General features: G+C 39.7%; 1 protein-coding gene across 8 annotated transcripts in view; it reads right to left on the bottom strand.

The window, feature by feature from the left end:
- Window positions 1-27325, bottom strand: part of KIT (KIT proto-oncogene, receptor tyrosine kinase) — an 83924-nt gene that overhangs the window by 3037 nt on the left and 53562 nt on the right. For 4 of the 8 annotated variants that reach the window (XM_036895210.2, XM_036895213.2, XM_036895207.2 and 1 more), the window contains 14 exons: window positions 26196-26311; window positions 13442-13556; window positions 11634-11827; window positions 10362-10468; window positions 10141-10267; window positions 9760-9864; window positions 9556-9666; window positions 8201-8351; window positions 6232-6323; window positions 5600-5727; window positions 4448-4570; window positions 1058-1169; window positions 843-942; window positions 381-486 (listed from right to left, as the gene is read on the bottom strand). In XM_036895210.2, the coding sequence (XP_036751105.1) occupies window positions 381-486; window positions 843-942; window positions 1058-1169; window positions 4448-4570; window positions 5600-5727; window positions 6232-6323; window positions 8201-8351; window positions 9556-9666; window positions 9760-9864; window positions 10141-10267; window positions 10362-10468; window positions 11634-11827; window positions 13442-13556; window positions 26196-26311 (1687 nt within the window). The remainder of the gene's footprint in view (window positions 1-380; window positions 487-842; window positions 943-1057; window positions 1170-4447; window positions 4571-5599; window positions 5728-6231; window positions 6324-8200; window positions 8352-9555; window positions 9667-9759; window positions 9865-10140; window positions 10268-10361; window positions 10469-11633; window positions 11828-13441; window positions 13557-26195; window positions 26312-27325) is intronic. The other 4 variants (XM_036895214.2, XM_036895215.2, XM_036895209.2 and 1 more) reach the window with 1 other exon arrangement.

Raw genomic sequence — 27325 nt, 5'->3', positions numbered from 1 at the left:
TTTATTGTAGCTCATGTCACCCCCACCGTCTAAAACCTGAGTGGCCCTGACACGAGAGAGAAAGAGCATGCCAACCCCATGACCAGCATTTGGGGTGGGAAAGGAAACACAGCAAATCCTTACGGCAACTCCTCCTTCCACACTTTGAGCACAAAGCCTTCTAACTCTTTTGCCTACTCATCTCACATCTTTTGGTTTAGAAGAGGGGGATGAGCAGAAGAATTTGTTTCCATTGCTTTACTTTCCTACCCAAAGCCCAATTTACATACTAAGCCAAGAAGGGAAGAGGTAGGCAGCTTAGTCCTCAACCCCAGAGCCTGAGAAGGAAACACTTAGAACCAAGAGAAGGGAGACTCTGTCCCTGGCCAGAGTATACTCACGTGATTGGTGCTATCTGAAGTCTGCTTTTCAATTAGCTGCACAATCTGCTTGAATGTTGGCCTTTTTAGGGGATCAGCATCCCAGCATGTCTTCATTATGTCATACCTGCAAAATGAGGGCCATTTACTATCACTCTTCAATGCCCTTACCTGTCATCAGGTGTATGCCATGCATCAATTCCAAAAATAGTTCCAGGGCCTTGCAACTGGACATACTGAATGGCAAGTGAATGAAATAAAACACCATATGTACGTAAAGCTGCCAAAACTTTCTGTACGTTTTGTGATGAGATTATGAAAATAAGCTACAGATACATTTGACCAGGATGTTGTAAAAAGGAACCAAGTGACACTGACATTTCAAACTGTTCTAATAAAAACCCTCAACATCTGGGTTACTGTCTTTAAAAAGGAAAACAAAAGGGGAAACATTCTCTGAAGCACAAGCGCCTTGACTCTTACATGTCAGCAGGTGCATGCTCTGGGCTGAGCATTCGGAAACCCTCCTTGATCATCTTGTAGAACTTAGAATCGACAGGCATTCCAGGGTAGGGGCTGCTTCCTGAGGCACAAATGGTTTGCAAATCAGTGTTAATAATAAGCAAGCAGGACACTGACAAAACCTTAAGCAATATGCTCCAAGTCTAATCAAGGGGTCTCTGGCAAAGGCATTTTACCTAAAGAGAAGAGCTCCCAAAGAAAAATCCCATAGGACCAGACATCACTTTCAAATGTGTACACACAGTTGAAGATGCTTTCGGGTGCCATCCACTTCACAGGGAGCCGAGCCTGCAATGGAAGCACGACAGACTCAGCAATGTCAGTCAAGAAGCTCAAAAAAAAACTGAATAGAAAATACTCCTATAGACATTGCACCTGTTGAGAGGTGGGAGTGAAAACATGACCCACACCTCACAAAGCCTTTTACTTGTATGACCCCAGATGACCCCAACTTCCTCTGACATAAGTGGCTCACAAGCATATTATCCCCACTTTCAACATGGGACCTGTGTATGCCATGCATCAATTCCAAGTCAGCACAGCATGGTGGCTAAGAGCACAGATGTTGGAGACAAACCCATGGGTTCTAATCCTGGCTCCACCACCAGCTTTGAGTAACACTGAGTCTTATTAGTTACCACTGAATATGTTTTCCTTTCTCTTAGTATTAGAAACATGGCCTCCCACAGTAAGGACTACTTTCCCAGCTCCTGGGCATCTACTGTAGCCATGTGACTTGTTTTTTGCTAAGTTGTACGTGTTGGACAACAGCTTTAGGAAAACCTCCCTCAACTGCATCTGGCATGTCATGTGCCCTTTACCCTTTTCCTTCTCGTCCTTTCCTCAACACTACCTTCTAGGTGTGGTGGCTGGCTAGCTAGCAGCCACCTTGGGCCATGGAGATGAATGCTATACCAGGGCCAGTGAAAAACAAGAAAGGGGAAGGACCTGGTTCCCGAGCACTTCACGCGACCTCTGTACCAGCCCTGGACTGCTACTTCTACACTTCTTTTATTTTTCTTTTGGGACTTTTTTTTTGTCATATACAACCAAAACTGTCACTTACTAATACACTGGGAAAGTCACTTAACTACCTGAAATTAAGCCCTGGTGCCTTCTTCTGGAAGGCAAACACAATACTCCCAATTTCCTAAGTTGTTTTGTGGGTTAAATGCGATAACACAAGTAGAAGTGCTTAGCATGGGACTCTAGCTGAAAAACTGCCTGGGACAAGCAAGTGCTCAGTAAGCAGGAGTGGCTGACAATGAGTATAACTATTCCAAGGAGACGAGTGGCAGATGCAGCACTTAAATTCAACAGCTGAACTTCACATCCCAAACTCTTTCCACTAAAATAGAGCCAAACTTTCTCTGACTATCCTCTTAGAGACATTCTGGATTGCTGGATCTTAATCTACCATAAAAAAACTAAGTCAATCCTTCTTTTAATCTACTTATGATTGGAAAACCAGGAAGACAGTTTTTTCTGGTCTTAAAGTTATTTTAGTCAGTAGGAAAAAAAAAGCCTGCCAGTATTCCCAGATCTTATGTTACAGTTCTTCTAGGAGTTCTTAACCTGAGATCCACAGGTGTCTTGAATTCAGAGTCCTGTCAACTTGGGAGGGACAAAATTACACTCTTGTTTTTCCTAGTTTCTAATTGAAGTTTACCATTTCCTTAATTATGAATGAAGGCATCAGAGCTCCACAGTCCCATATGTATCTGTGACTGTCACCCAGGGCAGTCACAGAGACCTTCATCTTATTACAATGTTTACATGCATCATCACTTTGAAAGTTCTGGGGCCCACAGTTAGAACTTGTCTTTCTGTGTAACAAAAAAGCACATTTACTGATGAATCACATATCTGCTTGTTAATATTTTGATTATGGTGTTTTAATTTGGTAATCCTAACGTATTTTCTAACATGCATTTGGAATGGCGTTCTGCCAGGCTTCTGAAAGGGCCAAAAACTCAAACAGAACGGAAGAACTTTCAGAGTAACTGGCACAGCAAGGAGATCTCAAGTGACTATTATGTAAATTGGGGGGTGGTAACATGTTGTGTGAATTTCCTTGCTTTAAACTTGTCCTGTGAATTCTCTGTACCCGGTGACCTAATGAAAAGTGATCTGTGATTGGTTATTTCAAAGGGCTTGAGCCAGAGTCCACAATCTGGAAGCCCTGTGAGGCTAACCCAGGCTTTTAGTTCCAGCTAAGCTCACTAACCAGTAACAAGCTATTAAGAAGCTGCAGTACGACCACTGTCATGACTACCTACCTTCCCAGTAAGATGCCTACAAAGAGTCAGAATGGTAAGTGCCACATAGTGTCAGCCACGTGCTGAGCACTGTTCTCAGCACTCAACACACTAACTCATTTAATCTTTACGACTTCATGTGACATTATTATTCCCAAGAGGAGAAAAACCAAGGCTCAGAGATGTTGAGTAATTCTTGCCAAATATCACACAGCCACTAAAGGATAGATCCATGACCCACTATCTTCTTCCTCTTGACCTTTTGTCCATACTCAGGTTTGGATAAGAAACCGCCTTTCGTTCTTCCTTCCAAAAGTGCACCAGGAAGGATAGAACTGGGTTTTACTAACCCTCCTAATGATGAAATCTAGCCTTGGAGGATTTACCAGAAATGCTAGTTTTGATCAGGAAGTAAACCAAGCAACATTTCCATAAAACCAAGCAAATATACCTCTCCCACAGAGATGCCACAGTGATAAAGGAGAGGCATTACATTATCAGAAGGCACACCAACAGGTGCCTCCAGGAATAAATCTGGGCTATAGAAATGGGCCTGGGAAAACAGACATAGAAGAATACATATCTAGGACTGTATGGTTTCCCATGCTAATCGGGTACTACTCTGGAAATCATGGGCTCTGGTTTCAGCCTCTACCGATCAGTGTCATCTCAGAATTAGTGATGTTTATTATTAATATATATTGAGCTTTAGTTTCTGCATTTCTCAAAATGCAAAGACACTGCATTCTAATGCCTTGGTGTTGTTCTAATGATACAATAAAAACTGGCAATGAAATAAAGCACTTTGATATAAAATCACTATGTTCTATAAGCCAATTATTACTTATGAACCTATGTATTAAGCTCTCTATTGATATATGAGATCCAACACCACTTTATATAACTAATTCTGAATATTAGCTTAGATTTTCATGTTTTCTCATATAGCACACCAATCTCAAAATAAAATTCTCCTGCTGTGACCTTCAGGTCCACATTTGTTTCACTTGAACAAAATCAAATTCATTGCTATTCTCAGGCTTTAATGAAAATTAAAGCTATTTCTGTTTCCTTCACATGCCCCATAATTACACAATTAGAATTAGACATTCTATTATCTGAATGTTAGTTGTAGTAATGTTCAGCATACCATGCAAATTTTGCTGATGTATACTTAATTTGACTGCTAAAATGCATGGAAACTCAAAGGTAGGAGCTGCATTAGGAAAATCGTTAAAAAACAATTCTTATAAAGACTTGAAATAAAAATCCTTCACTGGAATGTCAAGCAGAGAGTTGGGTACTCACGTTTCCTTTGACCACATAATTAGAATCATTCTTGATGTCTCTGGCTAGACCAAAGTCACAAATCTTTGTGACTCGACCATGAGTAAGGAGGATATTTCTGGCTGCCAAGTCTCTGTGAATACACTATTAGGAGAGTAGGGGAGGAAAGAAAACCTTTGAATTTATTTTAAACTTTTGAAGACTGAAAAATATGTTTAAGGCTAGAATGCTGCTTATGTTATACAAATTCAATATTTTGGCTTTACATTTTAACTATTTGGTACACCAAAAATAAATATCTAAATTATGTTTTTAATGTTTCAAATCTGTGTTTCACATTGTTAGGACCTTAATTGCTATTATCACTTTCAAAATCAACTTGGATAAATGCATTTTTTTCTTCTTAGGACAGGTTTCATTCATAGGAAAACACATTACAAATAATCTTAAGATTTTTTTTAAACTGAAAACTCCATTTGCATGCTTCCTTTTGAATGTCCTTTTACAAAGTTTCTAAAATGTCATTGTGACTTCAGTTTGACATCTCCCAAGGGCAGAGGGAAGAGGCTCTTTATTCCAGCCATCTCATATCCTTTTTTAGTTTGGTAACTGTTTGGAAATGTCACCAATGACAGCTATGGGTAGGATGGATAGTCTCATTCTAATCTGCTGGTTACCAGACTGTTCCTTATTTTGATTCCAGCATTCTCCTCCCATCCCCATCTCTTTCCCAAATATTTATTATGCTCTGATTCCTTCTTCCACCACACTTCATAAGCCACACTTGCAGTACTTGGGGTCTAACTTTAAGAAAACCCATGTGTATTCTTCACCAAACAACTACATGAGGTATCCCCTCCTTTTGCTGATAGAATAATTTTTCTCTCTTTTCTAAGAGCAGCTCTTAAATCCTAAAAGCCCGAAGTCTTAAATGAATTCATTGCATATAAAAAATATTCATAGAAAGCTCATTTAGACAGGCATGCACTTTAAAGCTTATAAATAAGAACAGGAATTCCAGAGACAGCAGTTGCTACATGAAGAACTAAATTTCCTCTGCTTTGGGGTATTATACTTCAAAATGACACTGCATTCTAACTATGGCTCTAAAATGCTCCATTCTGGGGGAGAAAGAAAAAGACAGGCTCATCAGAGAACCATTCCCACACGTACGTTCTTTGAAGCAAGGAATGCCATGCCCTTCGCCACCTGGTAAGAAAAGCTTAGCAAGTCCTCCAGGTCTAGGGCCAACTCGTCGTCTTCCAGGATGGCAGGAGTCACATCCCTTTCTATGTATGAGCCTGTTAGGAGGAGGAGGGTTTTCTTAGCAAATAAAACCTTAAAGGCCAGGAAAATAAAAGACGGTGACTACAGCACTATTAAAGGTGTGTGAACTTGCAGGCAAATCACCTTCCCAACGTTGAGGAAAGGTAGTTGTTGAATCACACAGTTAGCATTCACAATCCCAGGCTAGGTTACAAAATCTTTAGGGCAGAAAAGTGGTGAGTCAATATAAAAATTTCATATTTCTGATTTGAAAAATATATACTTGATATATTTTGATACGCAAAATACATCTTTGATAGGCATATATTTTCATATATGCAGTAAGATGCTCAGATACAGTAACATGCTCTGACCCCAAATCCCCATCTGCAACCCTTAACTTCCATTGACGACTGGCATTGTCGTTGGACCCTGGTGTCAAGGAGAACCAGTCAGTATTGGGAATGGTGTTACATCCTGTACTGGTATGAGAAACTCTCCGCAGATGAAACTGCTTTTATTGTTTGGTAGGTACCCACCTATTCTCGCAGATCTCCTTTTGTCTGCCTTGGTTGGTACAACATAAGAAACACCAGGTTTCATGTCCATGTACTCATTAGTACTGTCACTGCTGGGAGAGATGAAACACCCATCAAATCAGGATTGAACAAAATGAGAAATGTGGGAGAACCAACAAGGCGGGCGCTATCTCCTCACTTCCTTTGTCACATAACAGGCTAGCTTTATTTGAAGAAAGTATTGCCAAGTTTGAATGAAGAAAGTCATGTTCAGTAAGATGAGTTTTTAATATTTAATGTTAGGGTCCAACCCCCAGGAATTAGATGGCCTTTCTTGTGCTCAATCATACATGGAAGTCAGGTTGAAATTTCCCATCTCTTGACACCAGGGATTTAATGGGAAACAGAGAGCCAAAAACATTATCCCACATTACTTCAAACTCTCTTAATTAGCCCCTAGAGAGAAGATGAAAGACAAGAAAGTCACAAAGAACAAGAACTACTGAGATGTGTTACGGCGGGGGGGAAGGCAGAGACTGTTAACATATAGCGACTGATGGAAGGTTTAAAAAAACCAAGTCTGGTTCAGATAAACACCAATAATTTGGATGATTTTCTGAACCATCTGGACCTCTTGAATCTGCAACATTTGGCTGGAAAGTCTTCAAGATTTCTAGTACTTCCTGCTTCTGATTAGCATAGAAACACCATGACAACATTCTTCAGAGTGTGCTGGTGGTTCCAATCCCATATGGGATCCCAAAGCACAAAGAACACCACACAGGCTTGAACAATTTAGGCTATTATTTCAGAAAGTTAAAAAAAATATATGTGGGGCCAAGGTTTTAGAAAAAAGGCAAAGTAGCCTATTTATTCATACAAAGAGCATGTACTTTGGAGAAATGAACAGAAGGTGGCTTGTACTCTATTTTACTACCACTTGGCACTACTCGAGTTTACAGGATTGAAAAGCAAAAAAGCTTCACCTAGGGTTTAAAACCTGAGCCAGGGGTACAGAAAAATGGCTTTAAGAGGTAAACTGCCCATCAGTAATATTTACTGAGGTCTCCTTGTGGGCCTGGAGTTAAGTTTAGGAGACAAAGTCTTGCCATCTCAAAATGTAGGGGATAGAGTGAATAAAAATGAGAGGAGAAACCAAGCACCCAGCTGCAGAAATGTAAAGTATGAAGGGTCCAGGCACGATGAGTATGATTTCTGTCGGGCTGGTGATCTAGGAACTCTTCCTTAAGTGATGGATCTTAACATTTGCAAAAAACAGGCAAGGCATGGCAGAGAATTCTATTCTGGTTTAAACCACACATTCTCCTTAAGGGAACTTCAAGCTCTTTACACATTGTTCAAATTCAAAATAGCATCAATGATGTAAGAGATGAAAATAAGATAAAGAAGTTCTTAAACTGTGCTAGAGTAGTTGTGCCTTTTCACAGCATGATGAGCTTTTTCTTAACAAGGGCAAGGTATACAGAAATAATTCAGAGTACATGGTGAGAAACCTATGTGCAGATATGTTCAGAGCTCTCCACCAACCTGTTAAAGGTTTTAAATGAATTTACGGTGACAACCTGACAGGCTTTTAGACTTTTCCCTATAAAGAGTGTCTTACTGTAAAGATGCATATTGTACCTAACTTAACAGTATAAATGGAATGACACATGCAAAAACAGAATCATGATAAAAGAAATGGGTATAGAATTCAATTAACTGAATAGAACTAGAAAAAAAGCCTAGAAGAAAAAACAAAGATGCACTTAAAAAAATCAACCAACATCCAAGTTTAACACAGTTTGAACCTTTAAATCCCCTATTTGAACTCTCTAAACTGTTGATCACATTTAAATGATTTAATAATTCTGATTTTGCACCTCAAAGTATCTCAGTTCATTTTTTTTAAAATCAGCCTTGATTGCAAACACTTATGACCCACATAGCTGCCTGTCAACAGCTGACTGTTCATGTAAATCAGTCTTACCAGGAAGACTCCTTTGAATGCAGAAGGTTCTTATAAAGTGCTGCTTCTGCGTGATCTTCCTGCTTTGAGCAAATAAAGGAATCACGTTTTCTTCTCAAAAAATTCAAAAGATCACCATAGCAACAATATTCCGTAATGACCAGGGTGGGCCCTACAAGCATATAAGAAAAGGTTAGAAAGAGAAGAGATATATAGACAATCCTGCCTTCCATAAAAATACTACCCAAGGGTGATTGTGGCTATTAACATACAGGTTCAATGATAAGCCTACTCAGCACTAATACAATCCTATCTGTTAACATTGCTTTGCAAAGAGCAGCAGTAAAACTAAACAAACCAGCCCCCTGTCACCTGAATTTCTAAGAGACGTTAGTGTTTGAGGCCAGGAGTGACTGTTGGTTTTATAAACAGCAGCTACTGCTTTCAACATTATACTATTATCAAATTTTGTACATGAATCCTTTGATTTACTTCTGTTTACAGCGGAGCTTCATGCTCTCTCAGTAACATTATTATGAAAATGATGAAGAGCACAAACTGTGGCATAATGGGAAAACCAACCACCGGAACAGCCAGCTGAGACAAGAATGGAAAGTGGGTGGAAACCTGAAATGATGGGCTTCACCTGGTTCTGCACATGCTCGTCAATGGATTTTTAGTGTTGTGAATGCCTAAAACTGCAGCTCTGAAGTTAAGAGGCAACTAATTAACTTAGGCAGAAATTTTCATGAACAATTCATGATGTGGTGAAGCAACACTGGTGGGGGTTGTTTTAAGAAATTATAAAAAGCTATCAACTTGACTGCATATCTCCAGGTCTTGAAGACCACTTTATATTATACATCTTTGTTCCTTTAGACCAAAATGCTTTCTGGAAATATCACAGAAATCCTTGATGGGAGGCCTGACTAATGCTTCAGATTTAGAAATGTAGTTTTTACAAAAGTGAACCGTTTGCTTCATTTGGTGTATATTTGAGAGCTGGTGGGCTTAAAGGACTACTTTTAATTATAGTATTATGCATATGAACGCTAACCTTTAGTGGCTAGAATGAGCCAGCAAAATATAAAGCTTGAAAGATAAAACAGAAGCGTTCTGGATGAGACGAGACATTCCTGAGATATTCAAGAGGTCAATGTCCATGCATATAACTAGGATATGTCCTGTGCTGTCCAACCCCATGATGATAAAACTAAAATTTACATTCTTAAGGACATTTTCAGAGAGATAAATCTAGCAAGTGAATAAAGTGAATAAAATTCTTGCAAGGAGTTTACAATCAAGCATTGTCAAAATCATGTTAAAATTTTAAATATTTTGACAGATATTAAAAGGTGACTTGGTCATGGCTTTACCTCCAATGGTGCACGCTCCAAGAAGATTGACAATATTCTTATGATTACCGAGGTAACTCAAGACTTTCAGTTCAGACATTAGGGCTTCTCGTTCCGTTAAATGGGCACTTGCTAAAATTAGAAACATCTTATTTTAGCAAAAAACAAATTTGGTAAAAAACAAACTTGACAAACCAATGCTGAGTGCACTCAATAGAAACTTACGTTTGAGCATCTTCACAGCAACGGTCATGGCTGCGTCTGACTTAATCAAGCCATATGCAGTGGCCTCCACAACTTTCCCAAAGGCGCCTGCTCCCAAGGTTTTTCCTATAGAAAGGAAGACATCAAAATAAGTGGTAGTGGTTGGGGAGGGAACTGAAGGACCATTTGTATAATTTCAAGAACAGCAAAGGAGTTTAGGAGGAATTTGCCTTGATACATTTCCTTATAATATGCTCTATGCCAAGTCTATCAAGGGTGATGAAATTTCACAAAACACAATGTGTTTCAGGTAGAATAAAACAAAGAGAGCTATAGGGGTTCCCTGAAATCATTGATATATGTAGAAAAAAGGGTTATATGGAAAGCCCGTTTCATACTGACCAAAACTCAGCCTGTTTCTGGGAAACTCCCATTTGTGATCATAAGGAAGTTGTGTTGGGTCTATGTAAACATAATTGTTTCCATTGATCTCCTCCACAACCTTCCACTGTACTTCATACATGGGTTTCTGGTAGGGGGAAAAAGGGAAAGATATATCATCTTTTAATGATTAATGTTTCAGTCACTATAGAGCTCAGGGCAGAGAACAAATAAATGGTCACCTGTAAATACTTGTAGGTGAGGATCATCACAATGACACACATTAAGCCGGCTGTGATCACAAAACCCATCAGCAAAGGCGTGAACAGGGTGTGGGAATGGATTTGTTCTAAAATGAAGGAGAAACAGGAATCACAACCTATTAGCAGGGTGGGATCTTCACCACAACTGTCTAACCTCCAATTCACCTATCTCCCACTTTAAGCCATGGCAAGATTCAAAGCCATGTGCATCTCAGCTCCTTTCCTTGATTAGTATCTTCCCTTGTTATTCAAAGGAATCTTGTAAAGCAACAGCTTTAAACCAGACTACTATGGAAGAGAAGGTGAAATTTCTATAGCACAAAATAATTTTATGCTCTTTGTCAATGAAAAACAACACCTGGAAGAACTTTGCACATGAACCAAATTCCTGCCTTGGACAGTCTTTAAGGAGTTTCCTTTATGGATGGTTTATATTTTCTTCTTTATGTATTCCTGTATTTTCCAAATTTTCTACAGTGAGCATGAATTTTTTTCACAACTGAGGAAACATTTGTGAAGTGTTGTTTTCATTATCCTGTCTGAAAAAAAATCTATGAGAAAGAACGATGTAAAATTCTTCCCCTCATTACTCAAAATCTGAAAATATACCACTTTTTGGCACTCATCTTTGCCAACTCAAGAAAACAAGAAACTGAGCCCTAAGAATGTAGGTGCCCAGTTTCTTTATCTTATATCTACATACCAATTCATCAATTCATCCAGAAGGATCATTTTACTTATGTTAGGAGAGCTAGTCATCCATGAATAAAAATTTAAAGATATTAAAACAGCTCACTAACATGACTTCATAAAAAGCACTGCTAACTTTCTGATATAGTATCTGGCAATGTGTTAAAATAATTGTTTTAAATAACTGAAATTTTAATTGAACTTAAATTGTTTAATGGCCCTAATTCTGTTCCATTTGCATATAAGGTAAATATATTCCATTTTTCTCTACCCATTTAGAATGAAAACAATCGAAATACACAGTTCATTATACACACACATACACACACATATATGTGTACACACACACATGAAAAATATATATTACATGGTTAAAATTTCTGCATACATTTTGTTAATCAGCTAGTACAGAATGAAGCTTAGTGAACTTGAAGACAGTACAGTGCAGTGTAGAAATTACCAGAAATGACATGGCCAGTGATGGAATGGACTTAAAATCATGACTGATGTGGTAGGACAAAGCCTAAACATCCCCTTAAATTGGATTAAAAAGAAATATACCTTTGCTGTTACCTTTAAATGCAAAGTTAAAAAAGGCAGAGCTCTTGCCCACATCATTGTAAGCCCTACACTCGACCGTCCCATTGTGTTTGAAGGCGCTATAATCGATGGAGCTTTGAACCACTAGTTTTCCAAATGGTGATACAGAGGAGTTTCGTATCTGCACATCCACTGGCCCAACGGGGACAGAACATCTAGGGAAAGAAAAGAACAACCCAGGCTTACTCCAGGAAAACCAGTCATGCACACTTGTGGCACGCTTCGTGGTCAGACATCTCCTTTTACAACCCAGAGCGTCTGATGGTAAAGGAGCATGTCTGGCACAGTAAGCAAGCAAAGCTCTGTGGGAGACAAGAGGGCAGTGAGATTCTGAGGTGCGGTGTGGACTCAAACACCTATTTGATTGATTTCTGACAAGGTACTTAAATGCCAAGACTCAGTTCCTACAGCTTAAAATTGGGGTGGTAATAATAGCCATTGGGAGGATTATTGAAGGATTAGAAATGCATGAAGTAAGAGGGCTGGCACACATCCTGGGACACAGCAGACCTTTAGGAAATAATTGTGAGCAAGTAGGAAGGGCTAAAAAGGAAGAGCAAAGAGGAGAGGGCCATGGAGTCTACAAGGATGAAGACAGGGTAGCCCCCAAAACCCCAGAAGGGAAGACCCTGGGGCTCCAGTGGAGGGTTGTGCTCCAGGTGGCCAAGACCATCAAGAGTGAGACCCATGCCCCTATTTTAAACTACCCCGCCTCCCCATATGCCCAGCAGGTTTTCTATTCCCTTTCCATGCCTTATTTTTCTCCTTAGCATTTTACTACCTGCAAGATGCTAGCTGTTTATTTCCCCTTTGCCCATCTTTATTCATTAAACAACAAACTTACAAAGCTGGGACTCAGGCATGCTTTGTTCACAAGACTGATGTCCAGCACACTGCTGGCACTCCATATTTGTTCAATAAATGACTAACTAGCAGGGCTGCTTCCACTGGGGACATACTTTACAGGGGTCTTGAATCCTTCCTACTATTCCCCAAATAAAACATTCCATTAAAACTCAACTGAGAACAACAATCCCATGTAACCTGCTCCAGCTTGTGATGAAAAGGTCTATTCTGTGAAAAATAAAATTTCTATCAGCATCCTGACTATTCAGTTGTGATGTTACACTGGGCTTTTACAGCCTGAGCACAGAATAGAAGTTGATGCATAAAAAGAGCAGTGTTGACCCCGTTCTCATCCTAGGTAATGTGAAAGGACAATTTAAGGTTAAGAGTGGATGCTGAGGGCGGGAAGCTCAATACCAGATGTGCTCTGCTCAGGGGCTGGGTGCCTAATCACGGAGAAAACCTTTTAAAAACACATAGCTCACAAACGCCGTATGTATGTTGTAATTGTACTGTCATTACTTTTTAGTAACTTGGCAATTAACACTGGAGGTAATTTTTTCATGTTAACTACAGCCACATTTCCCACACACATTACCTCCTGTGTATAGAATGGAAATCTAATTACTCTGTCCTGGAAAATTGCTTTATCTACCTGTAGGCTAGAAACAAGATAGATCCAGAAGATAACCACCAAAACAGAGAAGTCAACCACCAAAACAGAGAATATCATTTTTCAGCAAACAAAATTAATGTTTACCAAGAAAAAGAGAGCATTTATGTCCTCTAAAAAGCCACCTGGATGGAAAAAAATAATAATCAAAATAAAAGTTTAAGGAAAAAAACCCTGAAAACATTTCAAATTCAACTGAATTTAGTCCTTCCCTTATGCATGTTAAGTAGAACCCAAATCATCATCTCACCTCTGCTCAGTTCCTGGACAAAAATACCAATCTATTGTGGGCTCTGGGAATCCAGCGGCCACACACTGGAACACGCCATTCACAAACTTGTCGTGAGTCAGGATTTCTGGTTTTGCTGCAGGAAAAGGGAAGAGCCGTATGTCAGACTGCTGGAAAACCTCACCAAGACTCACTCCACTCTTTCTGAATCCTTGGAACTTTCTTGAGGCTCAAGAGGACCCTGAAGGAACATGTTGTTCAAAGGGGGAGAATCTGAACTAGTGAGTAGAAGGTACGGGGGGTGCCAATGTGAGGGTCAGATCAGAAAAGACTTTCCCTGGCAGGGGTGCAGGCCCAGTGTGGACTGTCTGCCCTAAGATGCAGGGTCCCCCAGGACCCCCTGCTCCAGGGATGGCTAAAGCAGAGGTCACAGGACCACCTGGCAAGGTTTCAGTTTCCAGTGAGCGGGAGTCTGAAAGACGGCTTCTAATCAAGACTTTAGGATTGCAAAGTATTTTAAAGGTGGAAATCCTGTTTAAAGACCTTTTGCCATCAGGATTTCAAATGAGTGAACCTACCATAGGAATGTCAAGTTATTGTGGGGTCTGGAATAGATGAAATTAAGAGGAATCACAGGAAAAGGACGCCCCCCCCCCCCACCTTCTCTCTTTCTCAGGAATTTCCTCTTTTGGGAAGTGTGGAAGGGATGGTGCAGATAAAGCGCTGAATCACCCTATTTACAGAGAAGCCAAAACATAGGAGTAAAATACAACATAGACTTTTAGCTCCACATTTTTATTTCAAATGCAAAATATGGAAGAAAATTAAACAAGGAAGTCCAAGAGTTTCATTCATACATGTTATCTAAACCTGAGTACAATCAGGGAAAAAATAAATTTGTATCAGCAGGAGTGCTCTAATTTGACATTTCAGTGTAACTACAATGATCAACTGATACTCAATCAAGAATGCCCTCAAGCCTGGCAAGTTCTTGAAGTTATTTCTTAAGTGAAAGGAAGATGAACATTGAGTTGTTCCACCAGTAATACCCTTGAGGGATTCTAACCCTTTGAGAATGAGTAAGCTAAACTGTAAGTATCTGCTAGCAGGACAGTGAGGCACTCACCCTGTAACCTCAGTACAGCATCAAGTGCACAAGCCTGTGTAGACAACCATGGGGGGCCACGTGGGGGGAGACAGACCTGCACCCCGGCTCTGACGCATACCACTTCTCTGCCTGCTATCGGGTTTCCTTGTGTGAAATGGGAATAACAACGATACCCATGTCACAGGGATGCTGTGACAATTAATTGAGATGGAGCACACAAAGAACCAAAATGATTCACAGAAATGAAAGATATCAGTAATTTTTAAATTACTGATGTAATTATGATTCAGTTATTCTTTTCTATTCAGAGTACCCACCCTCCTTGGTTAATCAAGTTTGTGACCAATGAAGTTAAATGTGTTTGCCACTCTGAATATTCTCCTCAATGATCTAAAAATTGCATCTTTAAGACAATGTGATAATGTGTATGTGTTTCAAACCAGTGCACTGGAATTTGACATCAATTATGTTGCCCCTGTTAGAAAAAACATATGTGGTGAGAAGGTCAGATCAGACACTTAGGAAGCTTATTTCCTCAAAGAAAGTTAACTGTGATAATGACATCTTTGTAGAACAATCTCTCAGCACCTCACCTCCTTGCAGGCAAAATAGCTTGGCAGGGATCAGAGTGTCCACATGCATGTCACACCCACCTGTCACTCAACCTGACCCTGCTGATGGGCAGGCCATTTGGCTCCTATACACAAAAGAGCAACACTCCAAAGCAATCTCAAGGTAGGAGCATCCTTGAGAGTTTGGATCCAATGCCAGCTTTCACAAATAGAGCAAGAAGACAAGCCACCGTCTTGCGAAAGCATCCATCTGGCAAGTTTCATTTAATTATCACGGGCAACTGTGTGATCGGCTGAAAAGTAGGACATAACACAAAAAACAGCAGAACTTTAGGAGAATGCTATTGGTGGGAGACTGCAGGTGCCATAAGACAGGTCTTACTGGATTTAATTCAAATGTCATCGCTTTTCCCAAGCCATCCTCAACTCTCCAAAGCCAAGTTGGTGGGTCTGTCCTCCCTAGTCCTGCAGCACTTTGGAGCACCTGACACTCATACAGCGTCTCGGTCTGTCTCCTCCAACAGACTGTATGTTGTCTGGGGCAGGAACCACATCTACTGACTGGACCCTTGACTCCTCGCAGGGTCTACCTATGGAAGACACACAGTAAGAGCTGTTAAATGATTAAGCCCCCTCCCCGAAGGAACAAGCCCATCAGATTTCAAAGGAATTAGAGTCACAAGCTGGGACCTGGAAGAATAGCCTAATGGTGACTTGCCTGTGAAGAGGCAGTATGTCTGCTGTTTTTACAATAGTGGGCCATACATATTTGTACGTATATCTGGTCATATAAGTTTCTTATTTCTTATATTGAGATTAATGATAAGAGGGAAAGATCTACATGTAACTGGCAAAGATAACTGGATAGGGCTTAAATGGAAATCAAGTTCCTAAGACAGACTTCCTCACCTCAACATTCTTTTGTCAGCCATCCTTCCTACCACCATATGATGGAGTTTTAGTAGAATGAATCAATTCAATAGGAAAAAAAAGCTAAAAGGATACCTGAAGATATTAACAAAGATTATCTCTGGGTAGCAGAGTTATGGTTAGTTTTTATTTCATTCTTTTGACTAATTTTCTAATTTTTTATAATGAAATGTGTAGCTAATAATGAACTATAAAACACTTCTTAATTTAAAAAATTGGAGCAGCTCAAAATTACATAATCAATCACATTTAGCTCTGGTTACAAGTGCTCTAAGAGCCAAGCCTTCCAGCAGGACACCTGGTAGCAGTTACACAAGGGCCAAGGCTGGCAAGGGGTGCGGCCTGGCCGGCCTGCTTGTTCCTGTGTGCTGGCTCCTCAGGCAGATTTTGAGGCTGACAACCCAGGTGGGTCCTAACCGGAGGCTGGCAGAACAGCTTTTGTCCTGCCGGTCCTTAGGCTGGCCAACTATGCTCGGAGGGCCCCCACACTTCAAGGTGCACTTGAAGTACTAAAAGGTTAGAATGCAGATTCCTGCCCCCCCCACCCCGAGATATCATGAATTGGGATCTGACCCAGCAATGTATATTTTTAAAGTACCCCGAAGGGACCTTGATCAGTACTGAAACTAGGGTGAGGCAGGAAAAGCACCTAGTGTGCAAAATAAAGGCACTCACCCTCAGGGTCTTGCAAATATAAGGTTGCATGAGAAAATGGGTACCTCCTTAAATTTGCCCTCTGGGCCCCTCTCTCACCTCACCCTAACCCCAGCCCATCCCTAATGTCCATGGAGGGAGACCTCCTTCTGAAAAGGCTAAATTATGCAAGTACATTTTGGGCTGTACATGGCAAGTTCTACTGTGAAAATGTTTAATGCATAAAGAGTGAGCCAGGTACAAATCTGATTCCTAAAAATGAAAATCTGGGCTCATCTGCATTTTGTAAGTGCCTCAATGCACTGTGTAAGGCATTAAATATGCATTTTGCTTTTAAAGATACATAACTTTCTGCAATTCACCAGGTTAAATCTGAGCTGTGGTTTTTTAGATATTCTGCAATCAGCAATACACCAAATGACACATTCCCTAATTCCTCCCAAGTTGGAGGTTTAGATATGCCTAAGAGGTGTATAAGTCATGTGTTTCCTGTAGAGATTTAAAAAAATAGCCTTTTTCTCCTCTGAAAGCATTGTGGATTTGAGTCATTCAGTGCTCCAACAGCACGGATCAGCTGGTAGGCAGATTTCAAAGTGCTTATACCTCTACTGAGAATACATTGCTTATGCAATTAAAAATCCTAGTCATTTGCTGATTTATCCCACAGATATGTGATCTTGAAAAATATTACTTTTCACCACCATGTCCATACAGAATATAGGAACAAAAGGAATTGTTAAGAACACAGCACAGATTACAAAGGCTTGGCGGGGGGCAGGGTGGAGTGCCAGGAGGAAATACACAAGTAACTGGTGGGGAGGCATTTTTGAATACAGCTCTTCTCTCCCAGCCTCCTGCTATAAACACACATTTGCCCACACTACAATCAGCAAAGAACACAACTTAAGTCTCCAAGTAATAAAAGACTAAAGGGAGATCATAAGCATGTGTGTTGTTTTTCTGACTGTAGGTTTGCTGGTGTTAAATGGTAACGCAGCCATGTTCTGTAGCAATTTGTCAGCATCCTGGTTTGGGTCTGGGTCCAATCTACACTCCTGCCTTAATACTGTTAAAACAAAGGAACTTAAATCAGCTAAAATAAGAATATTTTTAAAAATTCAGGTTAGCTGTTACTCATAAAAGGAATATTCACTTTTTAAAAATCCCCAGAATAGATATTTTGAAATATATTTTCTTCTACACGGTTTTAAAGATTGCCAGAAATTGGTGTATGGGCACTTTAATAGAGCTTTGCTTAACAAATGAAATAAAACTTTAACTATAGTCTCCTGTACCGAGCTATCTTTAACAGTGGCTATCATTAAAAATAAAAATCTTTCTCCTAATGAAGTGATGTTCTAAACTAGAGGCATACACAAACTTTTAATGCAAAGGGTGAGCTGGTAAATATTTGAGGCCTTGTGGGCCACTGCATCTTTCTTATAAATACTCACTTCTGCCATTGTACTACCAATGTAGCCATAGACATATAAACAAATGTGCACATCTGTGTAATTTGAATTTCATTTTCATGTCTCACAAAATCTTTGGATTTTTTTTTTTTAATCATTCAAAGAAAAAAATTCTTAACTAATGGGGTCATTCAAAAGCAAAGTACAGGCTGAATCTAGTTCAAGAACTACCATTTGCCAATCCCTATTCTAAACAGCTATCAAAAAAGATCTCCCAATCCTAAGATTAAAAAAAAAAAAGATTAAACTACTTGGAGAAAGCCTTCCTCAGCTAGACTCACTGTGCTCAGTTTACAGGGAGCACCATTGCCACATGCCCTAGACACAGGCAGGGATGCATGCACACATCCCAGCTGCCCAGAAGCACATGATGAAAGCTATTTTTCTATTCTGTAAAAGTAGTGAATTCATTCTGCCACTTAATTCAGGAATGGGAGGAGAAAGGTTATTGACATAATGCCCATGGAAAAATTACATACCTATTCTTGGATTAAATTTCCACTAAATTATAGGTGATTGTATACATTTATAAATGAAGGGGGCTAATTGGATGTAAAAATATATATGGCTCAACTGGAAAGGAAATTTCCATACAGTGGATGTTCCACTAATATGAAAGGGACTACTTATGTAAAATATGTTCCAAGTTTGGGGATCAATCCTAGCACAAGTTTACATGGTTACATAATCTAAACCTGTTTCTCCTGCTTTTCCACCATAAATGTGAAAAAATGGGCAGCCCACACCAACAAAGGGCCTTAGTAATCTAGACAGGTTACCCTGTTCCCTAACAGGCTCAGTAGTAGGTTCCCAACTTAGCAACACACCCTGGCTGACCAACTTTCCTATGAGACATGAAGGAAAAATGATACGGACAGCTTCCTAAATTTGTTCAGAACATATGAGAATCAAATTCTATTTTAGGAGTAGGTTGCCATGATATCCCTTTTTTCTTCCAATTTAAACGTCTATTACAATTCTCGCATCCACAGAGATACTCTTCGTAAGGAGAAGGCGATATTAAAGTGTCACATCAAAAACAACACTCATAACTCCCAAGCAATTTAAGAACAAAAACTCATTACAAGTTCAGGAAGAGAAAATAAAAACAGTTCAGGCACTGTCAGGTATCGCACAGGAACACCCATTACCTATAATAAGAGTAATGTAAAAAGACGGGCAACTCTTCTTACACAGATTAGGTATCATCTGAGATGATCTGAGAATTATTCCTTAATGTCAAACTGTCCCGAAAGACCATGTATCTTCCATGACATATGTCCAAGACATGGGAGCATGAAAGATAATGGCAGATGATAACCTTACTGACCTCCACGCACTTAGGCTAGGTCATTCACTTGAGAATAAACAAGATAATTATGAACTTCAAGTGATCGTTCAATGGGTTTCTTTAAAAAGAAAGTCACATCATTTCAGAGTCCCACCTTGCACTCAACAATGTCTCAAAATTGCATTAGACACAGGTTAAAGAAGTTAGCAACTAACCATGCAATAAGATATAAAAATGAGTTTGTAGTAAGAGTATAACATGGAAAAATTGAAAATGAACTCATTGTTCAGCACCAACACACAAGACTATGAAGCAATGACTTCATTTTTGTAAAAAAAAAAAGTTAAAAAATGGTCTGGAAGAATATGTAAGAGATATATTAGCAATGGTAATCTATAAAATGGAAGTATTAAAAGGTACAATTAAAATGACTCTCATTTTTGCTTATTTATATTTTCTAGTTTTTCTATCCTTCACATAACACTTTTATAATAAGAAAAAACTGTTTCAATTTAAAAAATACATTATACAAATGTATGCAAAAACCAGGCTACATTCTGATTACTGTGGTAGCCTTATAGCAAAGTCTCCAAAGCAAGTGAATAAGTTGGAAAGGAGCTCTATTCAGCACTAGCATTATTTAACATCTAAGAATGCTCATAATTTAATATAGGTGTAGGTCTAACAGACTCTACCTAATAGGTGAACACAAAACACTTAACAGCAAAGCCTGTCAAGCAAAACTCAGTAGGTAGGTGTGTTATATACAGTAAGTCTTAAGAATTTTCTGGCCTCTAACACAAGTATAGTTTGGACATTCAAATGTTTGGGAGGTCCTGTCACCTTTAAAAAATGGAGATATAAAGGCTGACAGGTTGAGAGGTAGGAAAATATTTCTACCTTCCAAAAAGGCAAGGTTCTAGAAACTTCACTCTCATTTTATGAGACTCTCAAAAGGCACAGACCCAAAGCCCCAAAATTGAGTGGTTCCTGAAGGCAAGCCCACCGTTCTTATTTTTCCCTGGGTAAAGGTCCCTTAGACCTCGGGCCAGGTGGGTGATCCAGAGGGCTGGCTGACAGGCAGTCCAAAGCCACCTATTAACATGGCAGGCAAGACCTGTCTGCCCTCACTGGCCATGTACTTTATTTGCAGGGTTTAAAATTTATTTATAGTGGCTTCTCCCTCAGAGAAGGAGAGTTTAACCATCCACAACTGGATTTAACTGTGACCAAAATTACATAAAAGGCAGCCCAGATTTTGCAAATGCAGCCAAAGGGAAACCTTCTCATTAAGAGACCTCATTCTGGGTGATTTATTGCTTTTGACTCATTTGGCTATACTGTATTAGCTATAAATAACTGCTCACACCAGACAGGATGTGAGTATATGATACAGTGATTTAGAAATAATACATTATTTAGCACTTCCTTAAATTGTTTCAGTCTACTTATGGTTATAACTCTGCTGTAAGTAGAGTGAAACTGGTGACTTTTCAAAGTTAATTTGGTACAGTTTAGCAGTCACTTTGATAGCCAGCCTAGCTTAACACTACCTGGGTTCCACATAAGTCCAGCAATGAAAGGTGAGCCTTTTAGTTCTCTAGACCTTCCCTACCCTGCCTGCCTTCTTGTCATCACCCATGTACCACAGGACTCTGACTTCACTGGCTAAGTTTGTCAGTACAGGACAGACTTTCAGGGTTGGAGAGATTCTATTTATGGTCCCTAGATATTTCCCTCAAATATTAAATTCATAATACTGATCTGGAAATGCTATCAGATGTTTTGAAGAGTCCTTTTAAGGTTAGTTACTGGCAAGTCAAAACCATAATGAGATGTCACCAGCACCTGTTAAGATGGCTGTTATCAGAAAGACAAACGAGATAGCAAATGTTGGCAAGGGTGTGGAGAGAAGGGAAGCCTTGTGCCCTGTTGCTGGGAATGTAAATTAGCACAGTAACTACAGAAAAAGTATGGAGGTTCCTCAAAAAGTTAAAAATAGAACTTCCTTATAATCCAGCAATCCTACTTCTGGATGCATAGCCCAAGGAACAAAACCATTACTTTAAGAGATATCTGTACTCCCATGTTCACTGCAGTATTATTCACATAACTATGGTATGGAAATAACCTCAATTTCCTTTGATAGATGAATGGATAAAGAAAATGAGATATGTGCATCATACATACATATGTATATATATTATACATACATGATATATATGTACATGTATATGATATATACATATACATACATACACAATGGAATATTATTCAGCCTTAAAAAATAAAGGAATTCTGCCATTTGCAATATGGATAAGCTAGAGGGCATTATGTTAATTGAAATAAGTCAAACAAAGACAAATACTGCATGTATCACTTATATGCGGAATCTTAAAAAAAAAAGTCAAATTAATAGAAAGTGTAGAAAAATGGTTGCCAAGGACAACCACCCCCAAGGGATGGGGGAAATAGGGAGAGGTTGGTAAAAGGGTACAAACTTTCAGTATAAGATGAACAAGGTCTGAGGATCTAATGTGTAACACAGTGACTATAATAAATTTACTAAGAAGGTGGACCTTAAATCTTTTCACCCTCTCCCAAAAAAGAAAACCCAAAAACAAAAGGGTAAATATGTGAGGCCACAGATATATTAATTAACTCAGTGGGGGAATCCTTTAAAAATGTATGTGTATATTAAAATCATCACATATATACTCTAAATATCTTATAATTTTGTCAATTATATCTCAATAAAGCTGAAAAAAAGTTACTGGATCTTCTTTAAATTCATTCCAGAGGTCTGAAAGACAACTGATTTATTCAACTTCTGTCCCTGATTATGTAAATTATTTCAGGATTCCCATGGGATATTTGAAATTATAAGCCAAAATAAACTTACAAAATATTTACATGACTAACATTTAAATCCATTATTAAGTCTGAAATTTTTTAAAGAAACATTGGGTGGAGAGGGAGAAGAGCCAAATGGATAAACTGAGGTTAAAATGTGTATCTTTTATTAGTCCTGGATATGGTAAAACCTCACTGCGTAGCATTTATTGTAACCAGATAGACTGTAGGTTTCCAACTAAGTATCATACACTGCCTACAGAATTTTGGGGATGTCACATTTTCTAGTATCTCCAGGAATTTTGGAAAGAGTAGTGCCTATTAAAAAAGCACTTTGGGGTAGTTACATAGTTTTTAAACTCTGTTTTCTCCGAGTTTTGATGTGCAAGGGAAACAAGTGGCCATTTTCACCAAAGATAACAAACTTCTTTTTAGTACTAAGAATCTGGTTTTCATTCATCTTCAATAAACACCTGAGCAGTAATTACAATAATACAAGTTCAGTGCAAAGAATCACTGATTTTTCTGTTCTTTTTTTTTTTTTAATGGCAAATCAAAACCACATTTTTTCTTTCTGTTTTTATTTTTAAACTCCCATTAGTTTCTACTGGGATTTCTGCTCAAACATGGCAAATATGTTATAGCTGTTGGCCATTATAAACCACATTTAATGTCACTGAGCCAACTGAACAGACCACCTAAATCATGGTTGAATTAAAGTTAAAAAAAAAACAGTATTAAAACATTTTCAAGTTTAATATGTTAACATATTTCTCTCTTAACACAAAATGACAGAACATGATTTTTCTTAAAAACCTCCCACTTAAGCAATTAAAACACATACACACACACTCAATATCCTCAAATCTACATGTGGAATTTTTCAAAACAAATTGATTTTGCAACCATCAAACATTTATTCAAAACCATGGATTTTCATGTGCATTTCTCACAGCTGAATCTGTTAAGCAATTATGCATCAATGTCACTACATAAAAGTAGCATGAACTTCTGCACTAATATTATGCAGTTATTATTCTGATTTCTATTAATTCTAATTTTTGCAGAGCACAATTCCTTTCATCCTCGGGGCTAAGCTTATTTACAGAATAAATCATATAGTAGATCTACAGATGTATTTGGCTCAGTGAAAATGTTGTCAAAATGGACACAACTGCTCTAATTTCAAGTTTTAAAACTATTTTTAGCTTTCGGCTTCCAAATTTAACATAAAAAAACCTTGCCCCATAATAGGTTAAGCAGGTTTTTTTTTTCAATCAAAAAAAAAAAAAGTCAATGAAGAAATCAGCTAACTACATCTGTGACAAACAACTGGGACATACTTCACCAGAGGTAGGTGTTCTCAGCTTCACACAAAAATGCTACCCGTCAAAGCATTTGAAGATCAAGAAACCCAGTATGCTAGGTAAGTGAAATAAATGCCTTCAGTCAGTTCAGAGTTTGTAACAAACTGACATCAATGAAATGACTTCCTGAAGAGATTAATCAAAGAGGACAGAGACTACAACTCCCTGGCTGCACACTGCCACCAAGCAGGAGCTCAGTACATGCTGGTGGGTATCCACCCCCAGGGCCCAGAATACGGAGAAGACCTCCTGTACCAACTGGGAGTCAAGGTCACTTGGGAAGATTAATGCCATTTCCTATCTAGTATAAAACAGGCACGAGTTCACCAGCAGAGGTGATTAAGCTCATCTGTTGGACTGCAAATTAGTCTGGTAAGTGAAAAGGTAGCAATTTTGTCTCCCAAAGAAAAGTAAGAGTGACTTCAGAGATGTCTTCTGAAGTTCAGTGACTCACACCAACTGGCAGACCACACTGGTAAATGGAAGCATGGAAAGGGGAAGAGACGGATCTTCATGTCTCCTTGGCCTTGAAGCCAGGGAAAGAGATACACAAATAGCACTGATTTTGTAACATTCCAACTACTGAGCTTCTCAAAGTGAGGTCTGTGGGACAGGCCATGTGCATGATCTGCTGTTACTGGTCCACAGGACTGAAGTACAAAAACTGAGAATAAGCATTTAGAAGCAGCAATTTGACAAAGTAGTATTTATATCTATTGAATCTGATAGGGAAAAAAATTCCAAGCTTGGATTTATATATTTCTGTTTTTTTTCATTTCACTTTCCTAGTAATTGGTTCTTACTGCATTTTGTAAGAAGTATTGATTCAGAATGAATTAGAAATTTTAAAAAAAAAGGTCTCTTACCATAGGCAGTCTGAGAAGCATTGCACTAGGGAACCCAAAATATAATTTTGTACAGACAATATGCATATTATGCTTGCAAGTGTATTGATTTACCTGCAATCATCTCTTAAATTACTTGAATATTAAGGTTTTTCAGAAAGAGATAATTTTGCCCATGTATAACACACTAAATTCCTCTGATTATCATCTGAATTAATCTAGAGATATTTCAATTGCGGGCCAAAGAGATACCATATAATCAAAACTGTTCTGAGGAACTGAGATATTAATTAACATGATTCCCAGAGATATTAATTAACATGATTCCCTTGGGAAGGAAGAGTTCTGTGGTCAAACAAGTTTGGGATATATGCTCAATCTCACAGCCCCCTCCTGGGGAGGAATGATAACACATCAGCATATTAAGGATCCTGAGAAGGTCTGTAGCTAAGAAAAGTGTCTCACTGCACGATGTGACCTTCTTTATCCAAACACACATGAACATGGTGTTCAGGCAACGCAACTTCGAAATGCTGGAATACTCAGGACTCCACATCAGCTACCAAATACCTGTCCTGAGTAGTACTTACTAGCTGTTCCTTGTCTTCATTTGTAAATGGATCACACTACCCCTCCCCCCCACCTCCCATTTCTAAGCAGAAGCATCAAGGAGACAATGATCTAAAATCACTTCATACATCCATGTACTCCTTGAGGGCAAGGAATTAGCTCAGGTCCTTTTGTTCCCACAACCCTCTTGCAGCCCCATATATACAAGTGCTCGGCACAAAGCTGGTCTCTAGGGAATGTTCCAGGATGTCTCCTCACACTCCCAACCCCACAAATCCAGGATGGCTAATTCTAGCAGTCATTTTGTGGGCCACTCCCTTGGAATTCTGGTTTCGGAGGCCTCCTGTCCTCTGGTCCCCTTCTGGTGTGGTGTGGCAGGCACCTGCCTTAGAAATGCAGACAGATGCACAGAGAGCCAGAGGATGCCCTACACTCGGCAAAAGCCCCAGCTGGTGCCATGCTCCCTTGGCCTCAACCTCTGTGCAGACACGTTTCTCCAAGATGCTGTTAGGGGTGCAGGCCACAGCAGGGCAGGACTCAGGTGTGCAGGCTCTCACGGCCACAGCCCCTGCACCACCTGCTCCCTCTCCCACGGTGCCTAGGTGGTACACAGTAGCCACTGGTTGAACTGGATCAATATTGCATTCACCTTAGTGGGAGAACAACTTAAACACAAGTAATATCACAACCAAAAAAAGAAAGCATTGTAACAAAGAAATCATGTCAAGGCTTAACAGTACCTCTTTCCCAACTAATACCATTATCCAGCTCCTATTTAACTTCTGTCTCCCCATTTCAATGATCAAAAATAATGCATTGGCCCTCAAACAACTGTTGTTTTTAACTTCTATAGTTCCTCTGTTTATTTCAAAAGCAGCACCCAGAACTTGAGCACTGTCCACAAGGTCATCTGGTGGGTGAAATGTAGGACAAAGAATTAGTTTTTGTAACATTCTTCCAACCACCAGACCACAGGGTCTTTGTTAAGGTCAAAATTATCATGAAACATTGTTTACATGGTACACAATGAGCTCAGTTCTGCTGCTGTTACACACAAGCCATAACTTAAAATAATGAAAAATATAAAGATAAGGAACTATTCGTTTTACTCACTGTTCACATAAACATTAAATGTCACGGAAGAACTGACGTCAGAATTGGACACTAGAAACATGTAAGTGCCTCCTTCCGTCCCCTTTAATCTGGTTAGATGAAGTTCACTCACATATCTACAAAGAAAGGACAATCAGTCACCCTGGATGGCCTGTCGTGGAGTCTTTCCCAGTTTCCCTCTGGAAATAACATGCCTTCATAGAGAAAAAATATGACCTAATTCATAGTAAGAAGATCCACATTAACACACACACACACACACACACACACACACACACCGTGAGATGCCTGTTGTGAGAGAACAGGGTGGGAAAAGGTCTTCTCAGCATGAAGGCCACCTCCCAGCCACTGCATCCTCTCCCTCCACACACATACACACACACACACACACACACACACACACCGTGAGATGCCTGTTGTGAGAGAATAGGGTGGGAAACACACACACACACACACACACCGTGAGATGCCTGTTGTGAGAGAACAGGGTGGGAAACACACACACACACACACACACACACACACACACACACCGTGAGATGCCTGTTGTGAGAGAACAGGGTGGGAAACACACACACACACACACACACACAGTGAGATGCCTGTTGTGAGAGAACAGGGTGGGAAAAGGTCTTCTCAGCATGAAGGCCACCTCCCAGCCACTGCATCCTCTCCCTCCTCCCATGCTGTCCTCACACCTGCCTCCTTTTCTGCCATGGTCCCTGGCCAAACTTCCCTGTCACCGGTGTCCTGAACTCACCCACCCTGCTTTGCCTTAACGACGCTCACCTGGCAATTCCCAAGACTGGCACCGCCCACATGTGGGTGTCTTCATGCAGGTGCTTCAGAGCCCCCTCATCTTTGTTCTTGCAACACCACCATCTCCTGGCTTCCCTTCTACCCCACTACCTCTTCCTAGTGTCCTTTGCATGATTTGGTATTCAAGCTTCTGTTTCACTGCAGGGCCACCAGATTCAGCTGTGTAGACTGACCACAGGTTTGCCTGTTGGGGCCTGTTACTGACATGAGCTGGTGTGCATGGAGCGCCCCAGGGAGCTCTCCACCCGTGCAAGCTGCACAACCACCTCTGCGCAGGCAGTGGCTTCTGACTGCCCTCTCCCACAGCACAT

Source organism: Manis pentadactyla, chromosome 5 (genome assembly GCF_030020395.1).
Source record: "Manis pentadactyla isolate mManPen7 chromosome 5, mManPen7.hap1, whole genome shotgun sequence".
Classification (NCBI taxonomy): domain Eukaryota; kingdom Metazoa; phylum Chordata; class Mammalia; order Pholidota; family Manidae; genus Manis; species Manis pentadactyla.
Note: the sequence above shows the minus strand (reverse complement) of the source record. Positions and strands in the feature narration are given on the sequence as shown.